This window comes from Polyodon spathula, chromosome 14 (assembly GCF_017654505.1).
Source record: "Polyodon spathula isolate WHYD16114869_AA chromosome 14, ASM1765450v1, whole genome shotgun sequence".
Lineage (NCBI taxonomy): Eukaryota > Metazoa > Chordata > Actinopteri > Acipenseriformes > Polyodontidae > Polyodon > Polyodon spathula.
The window spans coordinates 28,278,954-28,306,480 of record NC_054547.1 but is presented as its reverse complement, the minus strand read 5'-3'; the positions used below and the strand labels follow the sequence as shown (position 1 = coordinate 28,306,480).

At 37.9% G+C, this 27,527-nt stretch overlaps 1 protein-coding gene across 1 annotated transcript; it reads right to left on the bottom strand.

Annotated features, from left to right (window-relative positions):
- Positions 1 to 630: 630 nt before the first annotated feature.
- Positions 631 to 25,253, bottom strand: LOC121326816 (ski-like protein). Its single transcript, XM_041270341.1, has 9 exons — positions 24,040 to 25,253; positions 22,512 to 23,621; positions 12,017 to 12,106; positions 11,661 to 11,746; positions 10,349 to 10,566; positions 6,130 to 6,365; positions 4,571 to 4,801; positions 3,790 to 3,945; positions 631 to 3,488 (listed from the first exon to the last, which is right to left on the bottom strand). Exons 2-9 carry the CDS (start codon positions 23,610 to 23,612, stop codon positions 3,456 to 3,458), a joined length of 2,151 nt encoding a protein of 716 aa, XP_041126275.1. The 5' UTR covers positions 23,613 to 23,621; positions 24,040 to 25,253; the 3' UTR covers positions 631 to 3,455.
- Positions 25,254 to 27,527: the final 2,274 nt, after the last annotated feature.

Sequence of the window (27,527 nt, the reverse complement as noted above, 5' to 3'; positions counted from 1 at the left end):
GTAACTTTAAAATTGCAGCTTTTGTATAATGTGTATACTGTTATTTAAATGGTCTGATTATAGCAGTTGTATGTGTGACATGGTATACAAATGTATTGTGGTTTGTTCTTTTTTCTGCTATGTACTATACAGTGCTTTGTGATACTTTTGCATTAAAAGCGCTATATAAATGCAATAAATAAAAATAAAAGCAATAAAAAAAAAAACTTATGGATATTTATGGCTGATGAGCCACAGTTTGGACAGCCCTTGGGTACACTATACTCTGTTTAATATAAAACGCAACTCATTTTCTGCCAGCCGACAGTCTAGCGTTGGTATACGTACCTCAAATCAAAAACACTTGCAGTACAACTTTGTAAACAGACTGCAGTCCTGCAGTTTGCATTTCCTTTAGAAAAGTTTTTATTTGTAATCCTTTTTTGTGTTTTACTTCCACCCACAACATTTTGCTGGACTGGTACTACTCGAACGAACCTTTATAAGATTATCTGTGTTCACATAATTATAAGAAGAATACGTACATTATATACACAAAGGGAATATAACGTTATTGAGTCAATACAATAAATATCTGTTAATATAGTAATAAAAAACGATAACATATGCCTTTTGACTGAACCAACTATATGACATGTTATGCATTTTTATTTTTTCAATTAAAAACATTACACGATTTTTCATATGACAAGAACTAAAAAAACAAGCTTGTGCTCTAGTGTTTGAGAACAATATAATATATCAAATATATTTTTCTGGCCGCAAATTAAAAAAAAAAAAAATCCTCAGATTCAGATAATCTCATATATATCCTTAAGAATTTGAACATAAAGGAATGTATTGTTTTGTTTACTTTTATTGCAGATGCATACCCAAAGTTAATCATTCACGTGGACTGGGCCATGGTATTTTTTTTTTTTTTGTATTCTATATATTTACATGAGTAATTTTAACCATACTCATTAACAGGACAAGAGAAAGCTGATACTAAAATTCAATTAGAAAATGCATTTTACACAGACTGGAGCATGCATTTATAAAAATCTAATTATTGTGTCTATTTTTGGCTCAGCATCTGCTGTTTTTTTAGACATAGGTAATCCATGTATGCATGGATTGCAGTTTAGTATGCTAGACGTCATTTTAAAAAAAGTAACCTTAGGCACCAGTGACCATTTAAATGAAGCTGAACCCAATCTCCATTTCTGAAACACTGAGTCCAGGTGAAATCTGGCACCGTTTAACTAGTTCTTCATCCATACCCTAAAAACACACTATCATACATTCTGAGGTAAAACTGTGAAAGAATCATGATGGCAATGTGTTAAAAACTGAATTAGTGATCGGTGCTCGCACACAAGTCCTGTTCAGATTACTGAATTACAGTGATCGGTGCTCGCACACACGTCCTGTTCAGATTACTGAATTACAACGATTGGTGCTCGCACACACGTCCTGTTCAGATTACTGAATCAGAGTGATCGGTGCTCGCACACACGTCGTGTTCAGATTACTGAATCAGAGTGATCGGTGCTTGCACACACGTCCTGTTGAGATTACTGAATTACAGCGATTGGTGCTGGCACACACGTCATGTTCGTATGTGACCTAATTGGTAGGCATATGACAACTGTAGAATATCAGAAAATTCAAAACACGCCTTTATTTTCTTGGTTTCAAATACGTGGGACTTGATGGCTTCAGTGTGTTTAAACCAAAACTATGACAGTTTTACCTCAAACCCAGTTCTTCAATTCAGAGCAGCCACATTTATGAATTAATTACACATTTAAGAGGGTATTTCCATTTGATGTTAAAACCGAGACTGTCGGTATTTTCAATTATAATTCCCAAGTTAGAAGTTCCAACATTTTTCTTTGTTCAGTGTCTTAACATTTTTTTTTTTTTTTTTTTTTTTTTTTTTTACATCAAACGATTCTTTTCCTTTGGCACTCGCTAGGGCTTCCTAGTATTATCTCAGCAGGCCACCTCTTCAGCTGTGTCGAGGACACCAAGCAATTTCACACTTCAAAAAGCTCAGGGGAGTGGAATCAACCAGTCAGCCCAACAAAACTACCGTGGTCATCTGGCTAAATGGCATCAATTCAGGTGTGACAGATTACTGCAGTTCAGTTTGGATCACAAGAAGCTGAAAAATACATTTAAAAGCATTTCAAATCAGCAATGTATTGTTCTTCCATTATTACTGCAAAAACTTACAAACAAAATTAAAAGCAATCTTTTTTTGTTGTTCAATCCCTACAATCTCAGTATGTTTGTATATACTTGTAGTTAAAGAATTAATCAAATACAAATGAACTGCAACTATATATTTAGTTTTGTTCTCTTTTTTAAACATAAAAACAACAACAAAAAAAAAATTATAAAATATATTTTACCTAATTTTAAAGAAAATCATCTGAACTATTACTTAACAGCAATGCTGGTGACTACAATTCTATTTCTGATCATTTTTCTGAATAGATATGAAAACAATGCATGGTATAATGAACTGGGAACAAGGTATGAAGCTCTTTTATTCCAGATGACTAGCTCAGGATCTGTAATGAGTTTTGATAGCCTGTCCATTTCACACCGGACAGATCTCTTCACCACCAGAACGCTTATCATAACTGGACACTTCGTCTTTTAGACAGACAAGGAATTGGTCAGGTATGCAGAATGAATTACAGCTGCCCAAGTGCAGAATGTTAAACTCAAGCACTGTCCCACATCTCAAAACAAGGACTGAACATGCTTTATGCTGACCTGTGGTGGATTTGCCATCAACAACAAACTGGTGCGACTCCTGCAATTCTGCTGAGCCACACATCTTAAATGATTTAACTGTGTGTCACTAAACCTTAACAATACCGATTGGAAGACAATTCTTTCGGATAATAAGGTGTTCTAACCATCGATACAGACAATGACTCCAATGGGAATACACTATTACAAAAAGGAGTACAGCAAAGCTGAGAACTGTAGCGTAATATTGTGAAGTCTGTGAATGCCAAAGTAGGTTTGACTAAAAAGAAATAAAAAAAAACAATTGAAAAGTTTCTTATGAAAAACATTATTTACATGAGACACCTATTACACAAATAAAGCTTTCCATGCTTCACAGTTTCAGATGAGGTTTAGCAATTACCACTGCAGTATGGATAATAGTATAATAAACACGCGCATACACACACACACTGTTGTTCAACACATGACTCAGTATTTAAGGTAGTACAAGCTGAATATTGGTGAAATGCATCTTTGTTTTTCTAGTAGTCAGTTTGGTTACCCATTTACAAGTGACTAAGTAGTTCAGGTTAGTTATTCTTGGTTATGTGCCCAATGTAGATCCGCAGTAGAAGGTTCCTGGTCCTCTTCATAATGAGATCAGCTTGTTTCCTAATCCACTCATAGGAGCCACTGCTTATATGAAACTCCTAAACCAGGCGTGTTCAGCTTGTGTGCAAAGACCTATCATTCCTGCACTGCCGAGTCCAAAGCAGTGTTTGAAAATTTAAAAAAAAACAATGTTGTTTAGTAAGAGGAGAAAACCAAATCCTACTTCTTTTGCAATCCTTGCAACTAAAACTTAAATACATCTAAACATTTTCAAACTAGGCATACACGTGCTATTAATACAGCTCTCCATTTTAACATTTTGTCCATAAAAAAAAAAAAGGTGAGCAAGGCTTTTGTGTTTTTTTTTTTTTTTTGTTTTTTTTTTACAAAGATCTTCTTTTTTTTCCCCTCTCCAGTAACGGTTGTTTATTTGTTCTTGGAGTTTACCTTCGCCTCCTGGTTATTTTTCTCAGAGATCTGCAGCTTCATCTCAGTAATCATCTTCTCCAGTTTCTCCCGGGCCTCTCGCTCCCTCTGCAGGTCTTCCTGCAGCTCCTGGCGGTCAGCCTCAGCCTGATCCAGCCTCTGGCGCAGCTCTGACAGCTGTGCAGACACAACAAGCAAGGGGGGCTGTCAGAGGCTTTACAGCACTGAGCTCCCCGCCAGACAAAACACATTGCCAGCCCATCTGACAAAGCTGCCAAGAAAATGGGTGCAGCAGGCAAATCACTACGTGTAGCTTTCTGTGTGTGTGTGTGTGTGTGTGCACGCATGTGCATACTTGTGTGGCAGAAACAAAAAGGTCTACTCCCCTGTATAATAGAACCAGGGGCCATCAAAAATGCTGGAAATGACAGTTGTTAAACATTTAACACAGAAGTCAGAAAACAACTGGAAATGTTATTGTAATACAAATTTATAAAGAAAAAAACAGACTGTTGCAACATATGGCCTTTATACAGTACAGTCTCTTAAATGTCTACCAATCTTTCACTTGTACTGGTTGTCATATCAGACCACGTATTCCGGAAGTAACAGCTTCCAACAGAGACAAAATGAATTATTATTTTATAATAATAAAAAGGGACCTGGAATTGTGGTACTTCTAGGCTGTAACAGAGCTATTTTCATTACACTGAAAGCCTGCTTTCAGAATGCTGTCTAAAACTCCTGGTTAAATATACGCAGCCCGTTTTGAAAGTGGTGCCTGCTTTTGGATTTGGCTTACCTGTGCTGCATACTGTGCCTCCCGGTCCCTCTCAGAGGAGCGGTCACATGCGCAGCCCTGCTGCCTCAGCTGCTCCAGCCTCCTCTCCAGCTCCATCTGCTCCTCTCTGAGCTCCTCCAGCCTGCTAGCCTGCTCGCTCTGCACCAACTCCAGCTCCTGCTGCAGCTCGCACTGCTCTGACAGCTCCTTCAGCCGGGGAGACCTGCTGGGGCTGCGTAACATATCCAGCTCCTGCAGCCCAACAAACACACCAACACTGTTAATCTACGGCAGACCCGGGGGGGGTTCCACTCCGGGTTTAAACAGGTGTAACAAAATAATTAGCTATTGGATGGGGGTTTTAATGGGTTCAATCAAATAATTTTATATGAGACAGCTGGAATGCACTCAAGTCTCTAATTGTCACAGAAACCACAGCCAATGAATCCGCATTAGTTGGTAACTCCACTTAATTCTTCTAATTGAAAGTTGAAAGCCAGCCCTTTACAAAAGTATAATCATTCAGGGATGGAAATAAAGACTCCATTGTATAGTACTTGGAGTCATTCTTGTCTAAATCCTACTTAGTTACAGACACAGCTTTTTAATCTTGGAATGGCTCAAACTGCTATTTACTGTCTGCCTGTATTTATTTATTTTAGTATCAACTATTTTAAGAAGCTCTACACTTTCTGCATATTGTCTTTAAAAATGAAAAACAAAATGTGATGTTCATAAGCAGTGTAATTTACAAATGAGACTTCTGAATAGTTCAGCAATACAATAAATGTACCTATATCAGTTAAACTAGTTACAATAGCAATGGTAAGCATTGGCTTATTGATCTCAGCTGTGGCTGTGATTTGTCCTAGTCCCTGTTTGAGACTTTGATGTAACCAGACCTGGCACAAATATCACTGTATTTGATATTTTATTTGAAAATAAAGGACAGGGCTTAACCTGCTTAGAATGTAGGATAATAATTAGGCTGCTATATGTTACAGTTAAATATGTATGAATGTATTTCATTTACTCATTTAAATATTTTCATATAATAGTTACTTTCTGCAATCTGTATTTAATTATTTTCCATTATTTACAATTGGTATTTAATTATTTTCAAATAATAGCTACTTTTCACAAACCATATTTATAACTATACTTATCCCAGGTCTGGATGTTCCACAGAGTTAAGAATACTTGCATATATACACGTTACATTTTGGGTTTTATTGTACCTTTTATTGATGTTTGCAATCGTCCTGAGTGGTTCTTCTTGCAATTAGTTTTTTAAGAAGTCTGAATTAAGCTAATTCATAAACATATATACAACCGTGACTAAATCAGCCAAAGTGTCTTTATATTAGTAAATGCCAGCACCACACACTGAACAGCTTTACCAGCAAAACTAAAGGAAATGAGGAATGCATGTCATACAAGATAATGGGACAAAAACAAAAAAAGAACATTACATTTGAAACTATTCTCTATTTTTAGAGTTTAAAATGGAAGAAAACTAAATTAATTAGGCAGAGAAATAATGTCAAGACAGTGCCATGACACACAGAATGTTTAAGTACCATTTGCAACTGTGTTTTCTTTTCCAGAGTTGCGTTGAGCCTCTCCTGCTGTTTAGTGTACATCTGCACAATTTCCACCACAATTTTGTCCTTGTCATCCTCCGAGCTTATGTCCTTAATGACAGGCAAGAAGGTGTGCTCACTCGGGTTGGTTTCCATGGCAACAGCCAAGGGGCCATGCTCACCGACATGTTCGGATTTCACTTGATCTGCAGAACAACTTCCAGTGTGGAGATCTATGTGGGAAAGCACAGACATACAAATACAAAAATTTTATGATACATTCAGCAACTTACAATTCAAATGACTAATCCTACAAGCTCCGTGGGTGGTTTTTAGACTGCATAGTCGGGAAATGCTTGCCGAAGTGACACACACACAAAAAAAAAAAAATCATATTTTTACTTAGGTTCTTCTATTCCCGGAATTTGGTAATTAGCAAAAGCACAAAAGTGAAATGATTGAAAACGCTAGAAAATGGATAATGGGCGTTTTGGGGGTGGAGTGGGATTATTCCACAGATACAGGTAATTGACATACTGTAGCTGATTTATGCTCAAATTTGCTTGGACTTGATGTACATATACATGTTATTATTTATAGACAATGCACTCCTCAATTCATTGTCAATCATCTGTTAATCAAATAATTATAAACACTGCTGCACATTCTATCAATTTATTGAATTAGTTGATATTTTCTTGAAACGCCTTTCCTAAAATGTTATTTCAACAACGCTCTTTGGAAAATAAAAACTCTAATCATATCTAATTGTTTAAACATGTGATTTAGGTCTCAGAGGACAGCTGTTCCTTATAAAAGAAAATTAACATGGTCAATTTGCAAAGGAGTTTTGTCGTTCAGTGTGTTTTTAACTTGCTTGCAATACTACAGTGGGCATTTACTGTGCTTAGTAGTTTGTTATATTCTTTAAACATGACACATTATTAAAAGATGTTGCCTAGCTGTTGTGCCGGTATTAAATAGTATAAAAATTCCACTCAGTATCTGAGACTAGACTGCAGATTGCTGCTCAGCCGAATATATCCATCCCACAAGAAAGAAAAAAAGACTCAGACAGCAGGAACCCCCCACTGAGCCTGCTTAGACTCCTGTGATGGTGTGATAGATTGAGACAGGGTTCTTAGGAACCAGAGAAAAATCAGAGAATAAACTGGGGAACGTAGGAACACTTTGTTTTATACGTCCTTTGCATAATGAATGTCTTTCCAATTTGCAACTTGTACATAACAAATCAAACACACTAATACTTTTTTTTTTTTTTTTTTAAATAAAAGTCACACCATAACATGCATTACAAAATGCCCCTGCTGATTGTACATAGATCAATTTGCTCTCAGTGTCCAGTGCTTGGCTTCTATAATATGGTATTGCAGATTGCAGTACATGCAACATGCTGCGAGTGTGCTTGAACATTTTATTCATATTGCACTTCTGATAGCTTCCTGTCATTCACATACTAATGGGTTTGGATTGACCTTCATGGATCCTAGTGTAATGACCTTTTTTATATGATATACAGTCATTTGGTTAAACTGTATTGCATTTAACTTGGATGCTAGTAACATACATCCCCTGCCACTGCTGTATAAACTAGAGTTACTGCAATCAAGAAAAGGAAGACCACCATGACCTACATGACATACATGTGAAAATTGTACCTTTAACAGATATACATGTTCTTCTACATAACCCCAGAACACTCCCAATAACTTGTGACTTAAAAAACGGTGTTGTATTTCTGTATCGTAATAATTTCATGCAAAAAATATGACCAGAGTTATTCAAAGCTCCAGATGAGGGGTTTAAGAAATGTAACTGCTTGTCTGAAAGTACTTTCAAACAGGAAGACAGTCTGGATGGCTTTGCTGAAGTGTCCTGACTGGCAGACTGAAGCTGTGCCGCTGGTAGTAAGGAATTTATTTTAACATCAAGGTCAATTAGTCATGGGTTACAGGAGAACGACACGACACATGCGGTTAGTTGTGTTTCAATCAAGTACATACATATTGAAACATGCTTTCAATCTAAATTATACAAAATTATGAATGCCCAATGTCATTGGTTCCCAAGAGAGTGAAAAAGGGTTAATTTTGTTATATTTACACACACACACAAGTATTGTAAATAAACACAGGGTCTTTGTTAAATGCTGGGTTATGAATAATAATATAATGCGTGTCATACTGGATGTTCCCGCCAATAAACCCAAACGGCTGTACAGTGAGCTTACCAATTCACGAAATACTGTTCATAAAAAAATGTAAAATACACTAAAAAAGGCAACCCTATTCATATCAGAAAACAAGTTTGCATTTGGCTTACTTTCAGCACGCTCAGCACGCTCAGAATAGCTTCAAAATTGGTTTTAAAATGTAATAATGGCATTAAAAACACTTTATGCATTACATGTACCTTAATTAAGTTTTCTTATTATGCATCCCGAGGGTAACTCTCATCGCTCAAGCTCCTCCTCATCTTCCTCAACATCAGTGTCAATTACAGTTCTCTGTGCTTTCTTGCGCTATGTAGATGTAGAAGTTATACAAGTAGTACTTGCTTGTATTGCTTTTACTGTTGATGTTAAAAACAGTTTTGAAGCATTTTTGAGTGTGTGTGAGCCCACAGTATAAACTTATTTTCTGATAGTTACAAGGTTTGCTTTTTTTCTTATTAACAGTATTTCATGCGGTTGTTTTGCAATAAAGATGCTTTGCTGGTTCATTTCCATCATTTGTCCATGCTTACCATTGCACAAGTTGTTTAATAAAGCGGATACTTATTGCTTTCATTATTATTATTATTATTATTATTATTAAACAGTGGTAGATACTATTGAGTTTTTCAATGCAGATTTGATCTTTTGCTTATTCAGTTTTCCATTTCAGTTTTGCTTATCCTTGTTAACCTATATATATATATATATATATATACACACACACACACACACACACACACACACACACACAACCAATGATGTTTCTGGAATGTTGTAATTTAGTTATGTCATTACTATAAGGTTGTGTGTTACCTTGCATAATAAATGTGGGGTTTCAAATAGGCACCGGGCTACTGGCAAATATTGTAAATAAACGCTGGGGCATTAAAAAGAAGTTTTACAGACAAATTTGAAATTGCTCTATGTACAGTGCCTATAGGAAGTATTCACCCCCCTTGGACTTTTACACAGTTTGTTGTGTTACAACCTGAAAACCTGCTATGACACTCCTAAATAAGCTCAGGTGCAACCAATTGCCTTCAGAATTCACACAATAAGTTAAATGGAGACCATCTGTGTGCAATAAAAGTGGTTCACATGATTTCAGACTAAATGCACAAGGTCCCACAGTTGGGTAGTGCATTCAAAGCAAAGACAATACCATGAATACCAAGGAGCTTTCAAAACAACTCAGGATAAAGTTGTGTGAAGGCACAGATCAGGGGAGGGGTATAAAAAGATTTCAAAGGCATGAATATCCCTTGTTGCACAGTCAAGTCAATCATTAAGAAATGGAAGGTATACGGCACCACGCAGAATCTGCATAGAGCAGGCCGTCCTCCAAAACTGAGCAGCCGGGTAAGAAGGGCATTGGTCAGAGAAGCCACCAAGAGGCCAATGACAACTCTGAAAGACATACAGCGTTCCATGGCTGAGATAGGAGAATCTGTGGCAAGACTTGAAAATTGCTGTCTACCAACGATCCCCATCCAACTTGACAGCTTGAACAATTTTGCCAATAAGAATGGGCGAATATTGCACGATCCAGATGTGCAAACCTGGTAGACACTTACACCAAAAGACATCTGTAATTGCTGCTAAAGGTGGTTCTACCAAGTATTGACTCAGGAGGGTGAATACTTATCTAACCAAGACATTTCAGTTTTTTTTATTTTTCATTAACTGGTTTCACAATAAAAATTCTCTTGCCTCTTCAAAGTGTTGAGTAGGTTGTGTAAATCAAAGGAAGAAAAAAAATCCTATTTAAATGCATCAAGATTTCAGGTTGTAACACAACAAACTGTGAAAACGTCCGAGGGGGGTGAATACTTACTATAGGCACTGTACAGTATAACCATCTGCATTTGTTTCTAATAAGAATAGTTTGTGAATGTTAACCAATTTACCACCTGGTCTCAGTAAAACCGCTGTGTTACTGCCACTCCTGAAAAGTCTTAGAGAAAGATGGCTATAGCTCACCTATGGCACCAGCTGATTTCGCCACTCTCTGAGATTCTTTCTCTTCATCAAGCAATCCTTCATGGTAATGGTGCTTCAGCAGGGCACCAATCACATCCTCACTTCCACTTCTCTCTGGTGCTCTACCTGGCAGCTTCCCAGAGTCACGGCCGTGAATCAAGGAGGCAGGCAGCGAGACGTTAGGGGCCACTACTTTATCATACATGTATAGGTAGTAGCTGTACACAACAGATACAAAATAAGACAAGCATAATATTAATACTACACTGTCTAACAGGCACATGCATAAGATATCTTTAAAAGTGGAATATAACATTTTACAAATTGAACATATGTCTCAATTGCAGCTGTATAATTCCTTCAGAAGACGTCATTTTCAGTATATGGAAATTATTTTATAATATTGCTTTTTTTATTTTTTCCTCTCTGGTTCTTTACCAAAAAAAACCCTTAAAAAATATATTTTAATGGTCAGACAGGTGTTAATCCTGCCAAATTCAGCAATCTAGTCAGGTTACTATGTCATTAGATGATGAGGACACTTGCTTTTTAAAAAAGCATTATCAATATAATCCAGCTACTGCCAGACTAATCTGTAATTGCAGAGATTATCAATAAACAGGAGACCAATTTCCCCCTTAAACAAATCCATTGCAAACAAAGAAATGAACAATTTACATTAAATTCTTTGAGATTCAGAAAATAATCCCCTACTTCAATAACATTGAATATTTTCATTTTTAGAACATGCTGTACTATTTATTAGTATCTATCAGAAGCGCATAGTCTGTCAATACCAGGTCAATGCACCGGGGACATCAGTTCAAAATGGGTGAGGAGCCTGGGCTTAAAGAAGGTGGATCTGGTATACAAATAGATATTCAGACGCTGGTGGCAATTAACATTCAAGAAAAAAAAATGTCAAATCGATAGGCAAGCTAAGGGTGTATTTTTTTTTTTGCCTCCATCAGCAGAGCTCTCACGTTTCCAGCAGAGGTCTGGCTGTGTAGGTAAAGGAAGCTTCTCAGAAGAGAAGGGCTGCGGATTTGTGGAGGGTGAATTGACAGTTTGTAAGCAGCACCATGGCAGCTGAAGTCACATTAAATTAGACCCCTTATGCTCTTCCAAGCTAAAGATAGAAGCAGATGTGTGCTTTTCCAGAGGTAAAGGAAATCACCCAATATCATACGTTAAATAAAAGAAATAGAGACAGACATTTAAGAAATCAAAACTAGTACTGTATGAAGTAGCACCGTTCAAACACCCATCCCAGATGGGCAATGAACTAATACTGTATGACTGTACTGTGTACCTTGGATGGACGACAGAATCCTGATCTGGGTCCTGCTTGATGTCTGCATGCCAGTGCTTGAACAGCACATCCTGCTGGGATTCAGGCTGTGGAAAGAGTAGTATGTCTTTTGTCCAACTGAGATCCACTTTAATTTAAAATGTATAGTTTTTTGTATGTAGCGACATGCAGTGTATTATACAGTGCATCTACTCTTGGTTACATATCCTGGATCAAGGTACTTAAAGATCTCCTGTTTTAACATTTTATACCTTACAGACAGAAACAATATACTGTGGCTTTGAAAAAGTACAGTGAAAGCCCTGTGTTGAAACAAGAGCATATCATCTAATCACGCATTATAACAATAACTGTACCTTTTTGACAGAGTCATTGTTGGGTAGCTTGCCCTGTAGATTTGAGAGGTTGTAGCGTGACCTTTTCACCTGGAAATCTTCAGAATAGTCCTGGGGGGTGGGGGGGTGGTAGAATAAATGTAAGTGGGTTGCTTATATTATGTTTCTGCAAAATTACTTACTGGTACCATATTTCTAGAAACAAAACACACATTAAAAAGGGGACTGTCTTTATTATACTTCATTAGTACATTTTGCACTGTACCTGCAACTTACACCCTTCAGAAGTTCAATAACTTATTCAGATTCTACTACCGTTAGTTAAATATTGAAGGAGACTGGAAAGAGCCACGTCCTTGGCACCGGACATGGCTCTTTCCAATCTCCTTCAATATTTATACAGCCTTGAAATCCTCTGAGAGCATGGGAACAACATCTGGCTTCACAACAGAAGAGCTTCAGGGCATGCTGCTCAAGGCTGTAATGACATCCCATTCCACGCCATGCGTGAGAGGTTGCTATCGACGTAGCACAACAGAGGTTTTGAATATTGACGAGGGACATAATTAAGTCCCCGGGGAGATGCCTTTTACACAAAAAAAAATGTATAAATTAAAACAAAGCCTTGTTAACATGATCAATGGATGCAAAGATCTTGAAATACTGTCATGCCTATCATCCCACTCCCCATACAAGGGAGAACATAAGATTCCTCAACACGAAGCGAAGTGCTTCAAACCCTAAGCTATGGAGCCTGTACAATAGTGACCCATCCCTGCAATTCTAATAGAACCAATATCCCTCTCATGTCAGATCTCCTTATTTTTTTGGACCATGTCCTCAAAAAGCAAACAGCGTCTTCCGACTTCATTAGCATTTTAATCATATTTAATTTATTCTGTAAACAAATTGGCTCGGCCCTTCGAATTGAAAGCCCGCTCTTCGAATTTGAGAAGCAAATCACAATGTTAACCCAAAAGACTTCTCCATACAGCCAAGTGTCAACTTATAGCTCTCTCAGACAGTCCTTCTGGCATTATTAATGTACTAATCTAATCAGAGTTTCCTGTTCTAGAGGCACATTTTCCTCATTCGTTCACCCAGTAATTGGACAGAAGGAAGGGGTGGGTGGCTCCGACAGGAAATGCAGCCACTTTTACAACCACTATGAAAATATAAAGTTTTTCTTTATCACTATTAGTAAAAAAGAAATGTTGAAATATGCTATGCGTCTATAGGTTGTGCGTAAGATGATGCTCTTGCTTGTGAAGTCTGGTGTGAGAGAACTGTTCTGGCTGATCAGACTATACAAAAAGACACCATGGGACTCTTACACAACGGGACATCCTACACCAACACATTACATATCATAAAAATGAAAATTGTACTCAAGGAATTACTATAAACATGAAAAGTGTGTGTCTTCTGTTGTAGCCTTCAATGCATAGCAGAATATCTGCACTGCAATTCGGACAAAAAAAATTCTTCTGTAGATGTTTTTTCTTTACTGTATAATGTTGCCACTAGAGTATTAAAGAATTCTAAGCAGTGACAAACAAAATATCACAAGCGTTCAAATGAAACCCTGTCTCCAACACTCTCATTCATAGCTAAAAAATGCAGACAAATCTAAACATGAATCAAACAGTCCCGTTTGTTCATTTATGGCTTGTAACAAAGCACCTGTAATAATGTGGTGGTATGAATGCCAAATGATGCATTTAAAGTGGTACTGTATGGATTAGCACAAATTCAGCCCATTATAAAGCCATCTCTGTCCACCACTAACGTTGTGCCATGCCTGTGTTGCCAGCTACGCACAGCATAAACTGGCTTTATCCCTTTTGGTTAGGATCTTCAATCACCTTGCTGATTTTACACACACTGCCCTGACTAGTACCTGTTCTTATGCTTCTTCAGGTCATCATGACCTCATTTCCATTTTGTGATTGGTTGGGCTAATCAACTTCCATTTTACATGATGGCAAAGCGACAGAGGTATAGTAACTGCAGAAAGCCTACCTTGGCCAGTAAATATGTACACATTTTCTTAAACCAACGCTGGCTGCACAGATGGGAGTATTAGGCTGGGTTATGTCCATGCGTTTTAGGCAGTTTTAGAAAGTGAACAGTGATCATTTTGATAGATTATGGCCCCAGGCTATTAAAATAATTGCCAGTAAACAAATTAAGCAGTGTTCAAGTCCTAGTGATTCAACATATTCACATACAGCACTGGAACAAATAATGCTCTGGCTGGTCTCCCATCAGGCTGCAGAAATCCCCACAGAAACCAGTACTGTATCTGTGCTGGATATAGTGATACACAGTAAAACATCACCACAGAAAAATGGCAGTAATGAAATGCACAGAGAACTACCAGTAATTTAGTCTACACAGCCCCTTATGCTTTAAGTAAGGAGCCTTGTGGACTAGTAATATGTACAGGATTATTCTGCACGGCTCTTCCTGCTTTTCATTACAACATCAATAAATTCTGAAGGGACCAGCCGCTGAATGAGTTCTTTAAAATGAGCTTGTTCAGAGGTTAGTGAAAATAAACATGTAATCCTGGAATTGAGCTTGCTTTCTCATGACTGTGTACTTGAGTAAATCCCTTTGTGATGAGGCTGGTCATGAGTGGTCCTTCTCTTACAAAATACATGAGATATCACGCATTTCCAGTGCTGGGATTTATAGTCCTCAATCGAGCGTTTAAAAGGCATTTTAATTAATCTTTTAACAGCATGTCACTATACTTTTGTTACTTGAAAATTTAAATAAATAAATAAAAAGTCTGAGGGTCTTTCAAAAAGATAATGTCATTCTATACCACTACGTATTTATTTTCTCCCTTATTGTCTGCAGTGATTTTATTATTTCAGAACCCTCCAGATGCAATTCTGAAGTTCAGAAACTAATATGGTGACAATTCTTTATATTAAAACAAACAGTGTTCAGTTTTAGGTTAATTATGCTTATGTCATCAACCAATTGAAACAGTATAATATACCTGTACAAACCTATAACTATAAAAGACTCTGGAAAATATGTCCAACTAAGTACTGTATGTCTCCATGAGTCAAGGAAATGCACTAGTGTTCATTAACTCCTGTGTAACTAACGGGGGCTTCAGGCCAATATGCTTTTAACATTAGTAGCGTCTCTATTCTCGATCAATGGTGCCTAAGTGAGAAGAATACATGTTTTAACCTTTCCAAATATTGTATGTTTAACAAAATTCTACCAACAATAAAAAAATATATATATAATTGTAAAGCACCATTAAGAGTACGACACTCTACAGTGTCCAGAGTTAACTTCATGATAACTGGATTGGAATTCCAGGCAGTCATTCAACCTGGGTTTAATCTGATCTGCAAACCCTGACACAAGTGCATTTCTCCACTGACAGTCTTGTGACTACTGCACCGGAAAATGTATTTAATGATAGTATCTTTTAGTGCAAAGTTTGAATGCCTACTACAGATTTGAAATACTGTCTGTACACAAATGCCACATACATCACATACAACTGCCATCAATAAAACAAGTCAAGTTTTAAAGCTTACATCACGGTAAAACGAGTCCAGTTACTCAACCTAAGGCTCAGTGGAAAGTACAGTAGTATTACAGTAGTTACAGTGATCCAACTGATTTTGCCATTTTGAGATCTGAATCCCACCCAATATCAATAACTATTACTAGACCTGCAATATAAAAATGTAAACGACATGGCCTGGTTTAAGTGGCACTATTATACAACTTATCAATACTGCACAGTATACTGCATAGCTTCAGTACCTCCTACGGCTGCATGCTCCCTTTACAGGGGGGTGAAACTAGGAGGAAACAATATCAAGTGAGTGTCTTGCCCAACTTCACACAGACAGCCAGGCGCTGACCTGGGACTTGAACTGAAGATTGCTGGACGATTATTGCAAATTCCTACAACCATCAGACCACACTTCCTCAAATAAAACCACACGTCCTACCAAACCATTTGCTTTGTAAATATGTGCAGATCGTTGAGGTTTCCATCAGTGTTTCCAGTAGACAGCCGTTTATGGTCTATAAATACAATTTGACCAAAGGATAAAATTTTTCTTTGACATGTAGTTTCTAGCAGCATTTGAAATCACCCACTTTTTGTTGTCATTTGTCAACTACAGATTGCTGCAAATCCAAATATCAACAATTCGGTGATTATCCCTGTTTATTTGTGTGGCTTAATCTTCTGGAATGCTCGCGAAGTTCAAATCAATGGTCATCGTGCACATAGCTCAAGTGGTAACGTTGATCAAACAGACATGCACACAATGCTTGGGCACAGCCTGTGCAATACTATGTTAGATTTGGCTGTGAACGTACACTTCGACATTTCAACAATGGTGGAGAAAACATTCCTAACACTAATTTACTGTACGTATTTCCTGACCAGTCATTCTAAAGATAAAAAAATCATAATGTTTGCCCTAAAACCCAATTAGTTTGAGTTAGAATGAGTCCATTCCATTTTCACAATGAATGAGGGAATCACTACTAGTGAAATTATGTTATTAATCGCTTAAAAAATTGCCTTACATGTTGCATCTCAGCACTTTATGAATATCTTTAAACATTTATAATATACTGTAACTGCTTTTTCAGGAACCTACAGAGACACAGTAACATGTTGTATGTTTGGGCCTCCTTGCTTTTAGCACAAACAAGTGTAGGAATCATTATGTAACTCACTGACAAACAACGGCAACTACTTTGTTTCTCCGATGTTGCAAGGTGACTTAAGTAAATCTGTTTTACAGCCTTCACGTTCCTAGCAAGTTCAATTACTGTACACCAGCCCCTTCTGTGCACTTTACCAAGAGGCTTTTTGTGTGTGTCATAGATCAGTTCTATTCAGGAATGGAAGCTTCTCAAGGCCTTTGCTGCAGCTGGGAAGCTGACGCATAAAAAAAAAAAGAATAACTGCAGATTAAAAAAAAAAAACAGTCCCGGTACTCGTAGTGTGGGCTGTATAAAGATTGAGTTTAAGATAAATTTCTAAATCGGGCTGCGGCAACAAGGTTAACACGTTACTAAATGAAAATCATCACAATATACTGTAGTTTTGTCAGGTTACCGTAAATAGCAAGCAGAAAACCACACACTATTAATAATCTACTAAAGTACTGTGTACACTACAATTTACTACATGATTCAGAGTTACAGTAACACTTTGATCTTTACCATATTTTCTATTGCTCAACCTAAAAGCTGGCAGATGTGTCAGGCAGCATTTCAGATATTATGAGCATGCAAGTCTGTTGCAGACAGTAATGTATTTTTCCTATCATATAAAGCTGTGGGATTCATTTTTCAGTACAATCACTGGATAGGAGTATTGTAGGTAATGTTTACGGAGAAATGCAACATGCCGTTAGCAGTCTAATAATGTGATCTTCATTTACTGGAGTGGAATTTTAATTTTTTTTTCTTCCCCCTGATGCTTATACCATGTATACCCTAATTAACAGCAGTTATAGCCCGTTTCATCAAAGTAAAAAACAAAACAAAACAAAAAAAAAAACACCAAAAAAAACAATGAGAAAAAGAATAGCTCACCTTGCTATTTGCACATTTGCTCTTTTAAAATCTCAATCTGCTATTCAGCAGTTTCCGTGGCAGGATCTAGGCTGTGAAAAGTTTCGCAGTGCCAGTTTTCAGCAGGCTGATCAACTTCAAAAGCACATGTACAGAATAATGCTAGACCAACTCAACAGTGGAGAATATGACATGCCATGCCAGGCTCACAATACATCAATTTAATTCAAAATTAATCAAACTTTCGACAAACCTGACATGTTCTCTTTTTATTACAAAACCTATGAAATAAGCAACTGTTTATTTATTTAATTTTTTGAGTTGCCGGTGATGTTGTTGATTAACTGTATTTCCACTGACTTCTGTGTTCTCAATAAGGCTAAGAATGACCATTTCTTGCCACATTACTGACAACGGTTAGCTCAACAACACAATCCGATAAGCAAACGTACTATATCCCAGTCGCTGGATAATGAAAGAACTGGTACTGTACACATAGATGAGGTCACTTTGTTACAATCTGCCTTTCATATAGCGTTTTGGACTCAATCCTCCAGCAAGGTCTTTCAAGTTGAATTTGCTCTCCATGGCAACAAGGAACACAGACAAAGCTACTACTGATAAAATCATTTGTTTTTACAACTTGGACAAGGCACTAACTGTCAGCTGTCGTGAACTGAAGCCATCTACAGTATTTGCCTGCAATTGTTTTGATTGCTTTAATTTGATTAAAAACATAAGCAACGTAGAGAATGGCATAATACAGCAGAGACAGAAACAGGACAGTAGTCTTACAGTAGAAAAACGTACACAACATTCCACCTGGCACAAACTATACCATTTATAACACTATTTGATTGAGGTTTTTTTTTTTTTGTTATTTAAAAAAGCGCTCAGCTACAACTACTGACTAACAAATTAACTAATGAATACATCTGACAACACTGAATAACAAAAAGTGTTTCATACAACAGCCAATCCTCTGCAATTTGCGTGTAGAGTGACTGATGCTACTGGTACCAATGGTATTTAGCACATCAAATCACAAGTACTGTGCATACAGTATGTGGTATACTGCAAAGTATTATTTACTGGTCAACAAAATCTAGGTCATATGACGACCTCCCCCAATTTATCACAGACACAGACAATCGAATCGTTTTTGGAAACCTTTATATCTGACCTTTGTTACTAATGATTAGCTTATCTGGTAATCCATCTGTGCTTTGTTATTGGCTGCTAATTGGGGAAAAGGTATTGGCAAAGGACAAGCTAAACATCTCAAAGTCACACCTAGCTCACATAATTGAATGCGCCAGGTCTTGGTGTGAAGAATTAATTCTCAGCAACATTTCTGAAACTTTTTGTACATATACTGCTCATCTGTTCCAGTTTTCTCAATCAATAGTTAGCAGATTGTGGGCCCATCATTTTACACTATAGGATAAGGACATGTAGAGAATGTCACACTGTTACTTCAAGGGTAGATGATGCAACAAGTATGTGATTGAATAGGCCCCACACAGTTGCAATGGAAATGCACCACCACTGCGTTTATAAGCAGACATATGCAAGAAAAGAAAGTGTGCTTGCAAACAATAAGAAAGACTACAAACTACAATACTGGGCTATGCTCACCATTGAAGAGCAACACCTCTCACAGCTATGCAGAGGTGAGGCAGACTGGGCTAATTTATGGAACTCCGCTTGGTTTTATACTGCATTTTACATGCTGCAGGTACTGTATCTGTGCAGTGGAAAGGACCTCTGATGACACCACATGTGGGACCAAACGGTTACTTGAAAAGGCTGAATTGGAATTATTCTACTGTGAACCAGTCTCCTTGAGCTTTTACAACACAATACAAATTGGATCACTTTGAAACAATACTGGCCATGGGAATACTGTTTTGGCACAAAAACTAAAAACAAATGACCTTCAGTAGGCCAGTTCAATCCTTGCAGACAAGCTTATTCCATTGTTAAAGCTCAGATCGGTTCCAGTAACTAATGACAATACATGGCCTTTTTCAGGTATAAGGTAAAAAAAAAGCCATTGTACCAATAATGTTTACTCATTAAATAAGAGATATACTGATGTAGAGGTGTGGTGGAATTGCCGGTGATGTCAGACAGCGAGCTCAGAGTGGCTGTCAGGGAGGAAGAGGCATTGTGGTCTCAAAGTCACAGGTCTCCATACAGAAACACAGATCTGTGGCTGTCTATGTCTGTGCCGCACTGCTTGTTTTGTTCTTTTACAAACCAAATCTGTTGCAACCCAGAAGACAGAACCACTAAGTCCAGCAACTGACAAAAGAAATTCTCAATCCCACGGTCAAGAAACACATCGGCCTAGTTTTAGCTTAAAACGAAAGCAGATTCAGGACCTGGACAGAAAGCCACGTCATGTCTAAAGTATTTTAAATGCAGATCTCTCTCTTAATTACACTCTAGACCCAGTTACGAGGCACTCATTTGCCTTACAATGCCATTCCACTGGCACCATCAGACCGGTTTCTTACCATGACACCTGACAACAAAGAAGGATCTCTGCAACAGTTTGTCTTTAATTACAAAGAATCCAAATTTAAAGAAATAAAAAAGAACCAAAACAGTTTGCTTTAAAAAAATAAATAAATTAAAAAACAAAAAACAAACAAACAAACAAAAAAAACACATATTTGATATTGGAATTGCAAGTGGATGGTTCGTTCCAGTAGTTAGTTCCAATGATGGCATCCAAATACAATACATTCAACAAGGACTACTGTGCTTTTAACACAAAAGAACAATCTGTAGTTATTATTTGTTCAGCCTCATCCAGAAATTGTGTACATTGTCGGGGATGAGAGTGTTTCCTGAAACAAAAAATACAAGCGTTTAGTTATAATAGAAAGCAGCACCGCAGACAGCATTAAAAGTCTGTAAGTGCCATGTTTGCTTCCCCTAAGCTTGTAAAAACAGAACAGAACTAAAAGTGTAGAATCTTGATTTTCACATCTGATGTCATGTTTACAATTCCCCCTCAAATGGGGGGGGGGGGGGGGGGGGGGGGGGGGGGCTGGAAAAAAAAAAAACAGCCATCTCAAAACGTAACGAGCAGAGAAAACCACTCAAGGTGTGAGACACTGCCAGACAGAAACGTGTCAAAGCCCAAATGTTTACAGCTCATTATGCGGTGAAAATAATTAGTTCCCAGACCAATATGGGGCACCATGCTCTGAATGAGAACAGAAATTAGAGGTGATGATGGCTTGCATCATGCCTGTGGTGTACAGAATTCTGTACAATCTGTCTGCAAGTCTCAGCAAATGCAGACACAGTACATAATCAGCTGTGTGGTTTACAGCCCAGACCAGACGGCAGACAGTATATCCGGTACCTTTCCAAAACAGCTTTAGTACAAATGGCAGATTAAATGCTACAGTACTGTACCATAATATAGGCTGCTACTTGGTAATATCATGGTAATTGGACCTCTTATGCTACAAAATGTACCTTGTTTTACATTTATAAGCTTGTTTAACACTCCTGGAGCACTTTCCATTTACCCTTGTACGGTATCAGCTGTTTTTTTTTGCCTTCGGTGTATTCTCTTAACGTTTGTAAAGTCATTTAAGACTAAAAAAAAACAAACAAAAAAAACACACCCTTAAGGCTACAACTCTAAAAAGTAGAACAGTGGAACACCACAATTTAGATCTCAGTTTTCATTGTCCTACTGCTATGATTCTTTTTTTTTTTTTTTTTTAAAGACTTCTACTAACCTACTAATATCACTGTGCTGGAGGTTTGTTTCCAACACTTTGAAAGAGCACTGGTGTTGCTGCTTTACACTGTAAAGCACACTAGAGGGTTTTCCAAGAAAAGCTATAACCTAGCTTGAAACCCCAGTGGTATTATACTATGGCTGCCACATCAATTGTCTTACAATGGAAAAACAAGTTGTGGTTCTCCCTGCTACAGTAGTACACTCCATTTGTGAGAAGCAGAGGACTCCATTTGCTGTTTTTCCAACAATCTCACACCAAGTGTGGATTTAAAAAATAATTCTAATCAGACATACTAAAGCACACCTTCAATTTCTTCCATCAGCAACACCTGGCATGGTGCCTGTGGACAAATCTGCCTACTGTATTGTACCCAAAAGAACGCTATTTTTTTTTGTTTCAGAGACCAATCTAAGTTTCACAAAACAGCACATCATAAGGTGCTGTGATGTCTTGAATACCTACTGCATGGTGACTCCAGCAGCAAAAAAATTATAATTTGGGTCAACTGAACAAACTTCATGGTATTTAACTCTGTCACAATGAAAGTGTTCAAAATCCAGGCATTTTCACAAAGTCAATTACAAATATTATATATAAAGTAGGTTTTGGGATGCCAGTACTGGGAACTAAACATGTTACTTTGTACAGCAGAAGAAAGGTGTGTGTAAAGTATACAGTTCATGCCAAGTGACTTCTAAATTAAATACATGCCACATTTCAAGTGTACGCACACATCTTCTGAAGTACACCTAAAGGCTTAGGCTTGGCTGCATTCAATACCTACAGATTCATATAAGATAACTCTGAACAACTGTAATACCAGGGTACTGTAGCTTGGATTAGTGCTTAAAAAACTACTCGGAAAATGGAAAGCTGGGAGAAATTTTAATTAAAGAAAAAAGGTCAGTCCTTCTCTCCAATATTTTGACTCAGATTTAAATTCTATCTGAAGTACTGATAATATTTTAAAGGAAATTCAAATGAAGGTACTACAAACAGAAAGTCCTGGGGTTACCTGCAATTTCACTAAAATTGACATGAATTTGAATCTAATCTAAAACCTTTCACGCATGCAAGGCAGCCTTCGCGTTTTACTGCACAAACCCAGTAATCCAAACCACTGTGTGAACAAAGAACCACACAGTGTGCACACAACTTACCGTTTGAAATGTTCTTTTCTCTTGGAAGCTGAACTTCTCCTTGATTTCTTGAAGCCGCTGCTTCAGCTGCTTCTCCTCTGGAGTATTGTAATACTTCTTCCCAAGCTGGAGATAGCAGTGCCACTTGGCCGAGTCGAAGCCCCAGTGACAGGTCCTCTTGTCAGGTGACTTGTGGGAATGCATCACAAACTTCTGGGGAGAAAACATCAGCTGGCACTCCAGGCACTGGATGCAGGGGGCATTAGGCTGCGTGTATAACTGCATCACAAACAAGCCCTGACACTTGCCCAGGCATTCGTGCTCTACCTTGAAGTTTGAGTAGGTCTCTTTCAGTTGAGTCAATGTGCTCTTGCATGCATGCTTGCTGGAATTCTGCATAAGTGTGCCTGGGCGCAATAAAGTATTGCACAGTCTCTGAGCATCCGTCAGTGTGATAAGTCCACAGGAAGGTGCATTGAATGGCAGGATGCCCAGCACTTTCAAGATGTGAAGCTGGTCAGCATTACACCTCGAACAGTAGATGTACAACTCATCACAGACAGTGTTAATTTGCTGGAGTGAAAAGTCACGCAGGACCGAATTAAGGACCTGAGGGAGACATAGTCTATTCTCACCGCCAACCATGAAACAGGAAATGGATTCCCCCTCCAGTAGGGAATGAGTAAGCTCAGTGGAAGTGTCAGAAGGAATGAGCAGGGGGCCTGGCAAGGCTGGTGGTGATGTAAGTGGCATGAAGACGCTGGGGGACATGCATTCTTGGGTATTTCGAGCCGAAAAGGTTGCTGGTCCACCCAAGGAAACCTGGCTGCTGATGTGGAACTGGGCCAGGGTGTGCTTCAAGCCTGGGCTCAGGTCCAAAGGCTTTGACCCAGGAATTGGAACCTGCTTGCTACATTCACTGGACTCTGATTCTCCAGTGTCTTCCACAATTTCTTTCTTTATTTTGGGGGTTTTAGGGGCCTCCTCTGCTCTGCCATTCCGATGCAGTTCTGCCACAAGCCTTTTTTTAATCGGAGTGTCCTCCATTCTCTCCCTACTCAGCTTCCTCATCGCTCCTTTAAGAAATGGTGCCTCCTGAGAAAAAAGTTGTGTGCTGGCCATTGTTTCCTCCTGTTAAAAAACAAAACAAAACAACGTGGTTTAACATGAGAGTAGTTTTACAAATTCTCAGCTGTCCTTTTACATCATTTTTGTTCTCCCTATTGCTTATATACTGTTGTACTTCAAATGTCAGATATAAGATTACATTTTGTTAAAGAAAATACTTGAGTCAAAAATTATATATTGTCCAAACCCCATTGAGGATACTGAAAATCACAGAGGTTTTTTATTTATGTGGGTTATGAACCAACCTAATTTGGTCTTCATCTCTGACACACACTGGTAGTCCACAATATGAACTTTAGAGCACACCGTAGACAACGATTAAACAAACATACCACTGAAATCAGTTCAGGTAAACAAAAAAAACAAAAACAAAACAAAAAAAAACAAAAAAACAGACGTGCTGGTGATGCGCTGTTTTTACCTGGTCAAGGTTATCTTCAGCACATCGGACATCCAAATAGTGCGGTTTGTTCCAGTTCAGGGCGATTCCAGACAGCTCGAATACACACACTGCAGACAACAACACCGACCCTTTGGAGGACACCAGTCTGTAGACTGCAAAGTAGTAGATCGTGTTGTAAGCGGGCAAAAAAAAAAAAAATAGTATCGAGAAGAAACGGGAAAATCCGATGTGGCTTAGTAATAACTATGATGATGACAGCACCTCTGGTAATCCAATTTAAAATGATCCGACCGTCCACATTCAAACCTCAATCAGTCCCCGCAGTTCTGGTTGTAGTAAAGGAGGGTGATGTGTCTACAGCTGATTAATGACACAGCCTGGTTTGCTCAATTGCCAGTGTGGTATCCCGAGTTCTCGCAGCAGTCCTAATTAATTCTTCTGCCCGGCTCTCTCTCTGCTGCAATGTGTCAGGACTTCGCTGATTTCCAAACTCCAGTCTGCGCTGTCGTGGTTGACGATATATCCTGACATTTCAGTCGCCAGCTCTGCTCAGTCCTTCCCTCCTGACAAGTACTACTCCCCCTCTACTACGACTCTCCCTCTCTCACAGTCACTGCCACTGGCTCGCCTATGTTGTGTTAATGACATTCACAACCATACCTTAGTTTCACGGGACTGCCTGCCTGCTCACTACCGCTGTATTATTTATCCGTTTTTCCTATCCCTAGATATATACTATGCCAAGAATACCGGTTCCACGAATTAAAACATGTAACAGCCAAACAGAAAAGGCGTCTTTAATTTGTGCTTTTATAAAATATATTACGTTACAGTCGAGATAATAATAGTATTAAAATACACAATGCTATCTATTTTGTTAGCTTTTTTTGCTCTCTCGCTGTCTCTTATGTACACCTAAAAAGCTCTAACGACGCAGAACTGTTCCTCGATTGCATATTTGTAATAATATTATACCCCCAATGGAAATGGACCAGTTCACTCGTTTTTCCACCCACAGTATAGTCCTGGTTATAATCTCGTCGGTTTAATTTCATCTACACGAAAGTCTATCTCAAAATTAAAATCTGTAAATATCATCTATAACCCTTGCTTTGTATTAATATATAATCCTTCGCCTCAGCGTACCGCTAACGCCGTCTCTTCGGTTTGTTCTGTGGCAGCCTGACCGTCAACACGCCAAGCTAGCAGCTGCCAGACGCCACTACACACACACTCACAACGTCACTCCCACTCACAAACGAGCTACGTCAGCCAGACGCTCAAATATGGGCACTTCACGGAAAAGATTTTGGGGTGTCTGTGGGTGTCTCGTCTGGGAATGTGGATTGTGTTTAGAACAGTTAGTTAGGCTGACATGAAGCTGCGTGAACCACGGCCCACTGTAAAAGCCAGAACAGTGACTGTAAACTAAAGATCAGTAAAACTTTTAGAAATAACCCGGGGATTTTTTTTTTCCATTCTATGTGAGAGGACGGGCAAAAAAGCTAAACGAAAGCACGAAAGCTAAACCTATCCTCATACGTTTATAGGAGTATGCATATATTAGTATATATTATATATATATAATATTATATATATATATTATAATATATATATATATATATATATATATATATATATATAATTTATATTGGCCAATTGATATATTCGAATTATACTGTCAATTTCAATTATAATATTTACGGTTAGCAAAAAAAAAAAAAAAAAGTATACATCGGATAACATCATAAAGTATGTATTTTTATTAATAACCATAAAAAAAAATTATATTTTCAAATATATATATAAAATAAGTTATAGGTGATAGTAATATAGTATACCTGTTAGTAAATAATGGTATTCATTATATTACACTTCATATTTCGATTTTGTTAAGACCGGAGTAAAACAATTCTGTCCTCAATAATTATATGTGTATATATATATATATATATATATATTATATATATATATATATATATATATATATATATATATAATATATATATGAATTAGTTATTATTATTATGTTGTTTTTTGTTTGTAAACAATTTTTTTTCGTTGAGTTAATTATAGGCACCTTGGTGGAAGTTATTCGAGGGTCACAACGACTTTAATTATTACTGTTTTATACGTCAGTCTTTGTAAACAAACGAGTTATCTTTTTTTTGTTTTTCAAGATTTATTATTTATGGCTTGTGTCAACACTCATCTGAAGCCTACACAATTAAGGGATATTACATTTCAACTTGTCAAGGTTAACCCTCAGGCTAGATTTATGTTAAGCTAGATAAGAAATATGATTGCTAATTTTGTCATAAAAATATTATTATAATCTAAGCACTCCTGTGTGTTAGATGGTAAAGACTGAGAAAGCCATCTGTGACTATTTGGAAGGTTTGAATACTGAATAGGTGATGTGTTTGGAGCTTGTGTTTGATACAGACCCGGATATATGAACCGAGTTCTGTTGTTCTCAGCTTGTCAAACAAACAAACAAGTATAATATGTTTGCTAATTATCAGAGGTGTTGACTTTTCTTGGAGAAAAATAGCAAAAACAGCTGTTATGAACTATTGTTTAATAAAACTAACTGAGAATGTTGTAAATTCCTCAATGAAATTTAATTACAGTACTTAAAACATGCTGTACACTAGGTCAAAGTTTGTTTCTGAGCTAATAACAGTACCTTGTGGCTTTATTACCCCAGACTGGGCCCAAAAAAATACAAAAATCCAATGTGTGGTGTACAGGCCCAAAATGGCCACCTCATTCCATCCCAGAGACATGCACATCAGTGGTTGCTTAGAGATTCATTTGTGTACAGCACTTTTGACCCTGCATGGATGAAAGGTGCTACATACCCCATGACTATAGTTAGACTGACAAAGGGTACTGGCACATAAACAACCACTCCAGTGAATGAAAAGAACTGTTTGAATATTCAGCAATGTCATTAACATAGTGAGCCCCTACTGGACGTGAAGCTGGATACAGTGATAAAAAGGTTCATACAGGCTGGAGGGGTGGCTCAGTTTATTTTCCACGTGAAACCCAGGAGTCCCGTGCATGTGGTCTTATTGGGAGGTGGGGGGTGGAGTCTGCATTGAGAATTTGACCAGGCAGTTTAGAGGTCACTAGCAGGGATGCTTTTGCCATGTGGTTGATGGAACAATGGGACAGAGCTCTTAGTTCTAATCTCCAACAGAATGGATGACCTCCCATGGCATCCAGCCTCTGCACACCATGCTGGGTAGTTGGTGTAAAGGATTAGGCTGATGCATCTCTAGTTGCCACTCAGGCTAGCCTTGCTTTCTTTTTAGTATTTGGTTGCGGGTGTGGTGCTGGAATAGTGACAGTTTCTTGAGACGGGTTGTACAAAAGAATAATGGCAAGATTGGTTGAAGATTATGATGAATAAAACAAACTTTTTCTAAAGGTCTTTTTGTTTTTCTGGGCCCACCCTCTTTCTTGAATTTAGTTCTCTTGAAAAGGATAAAACAAGC

Excerpts from the sequence above, each read along its gene's own strand:
- LOC121326816 (XM_041270341.1), bottom strand. The coding sequence starts at position 23,612 with ATGGCCAGCACACAACTTTTTTCTCAGGAGGCACCATTTCTTAAAGGA. Across the intron at positions 11,747-12,016 it reads ACAATGACTCTGTCAAAAAG|CCTGAATCCCAGCAGGATGT; the intron begins GTACAGTTATTG and ends CTCTTTCCACAG. Across the intron at positions 4,802-6,129 it reads AGAAAACACAGTTGCAAATG|GAGCTGGATATGTTACGCAG; the intron begins GTACTTAAACAT and ends GTTGGGCTGCAG.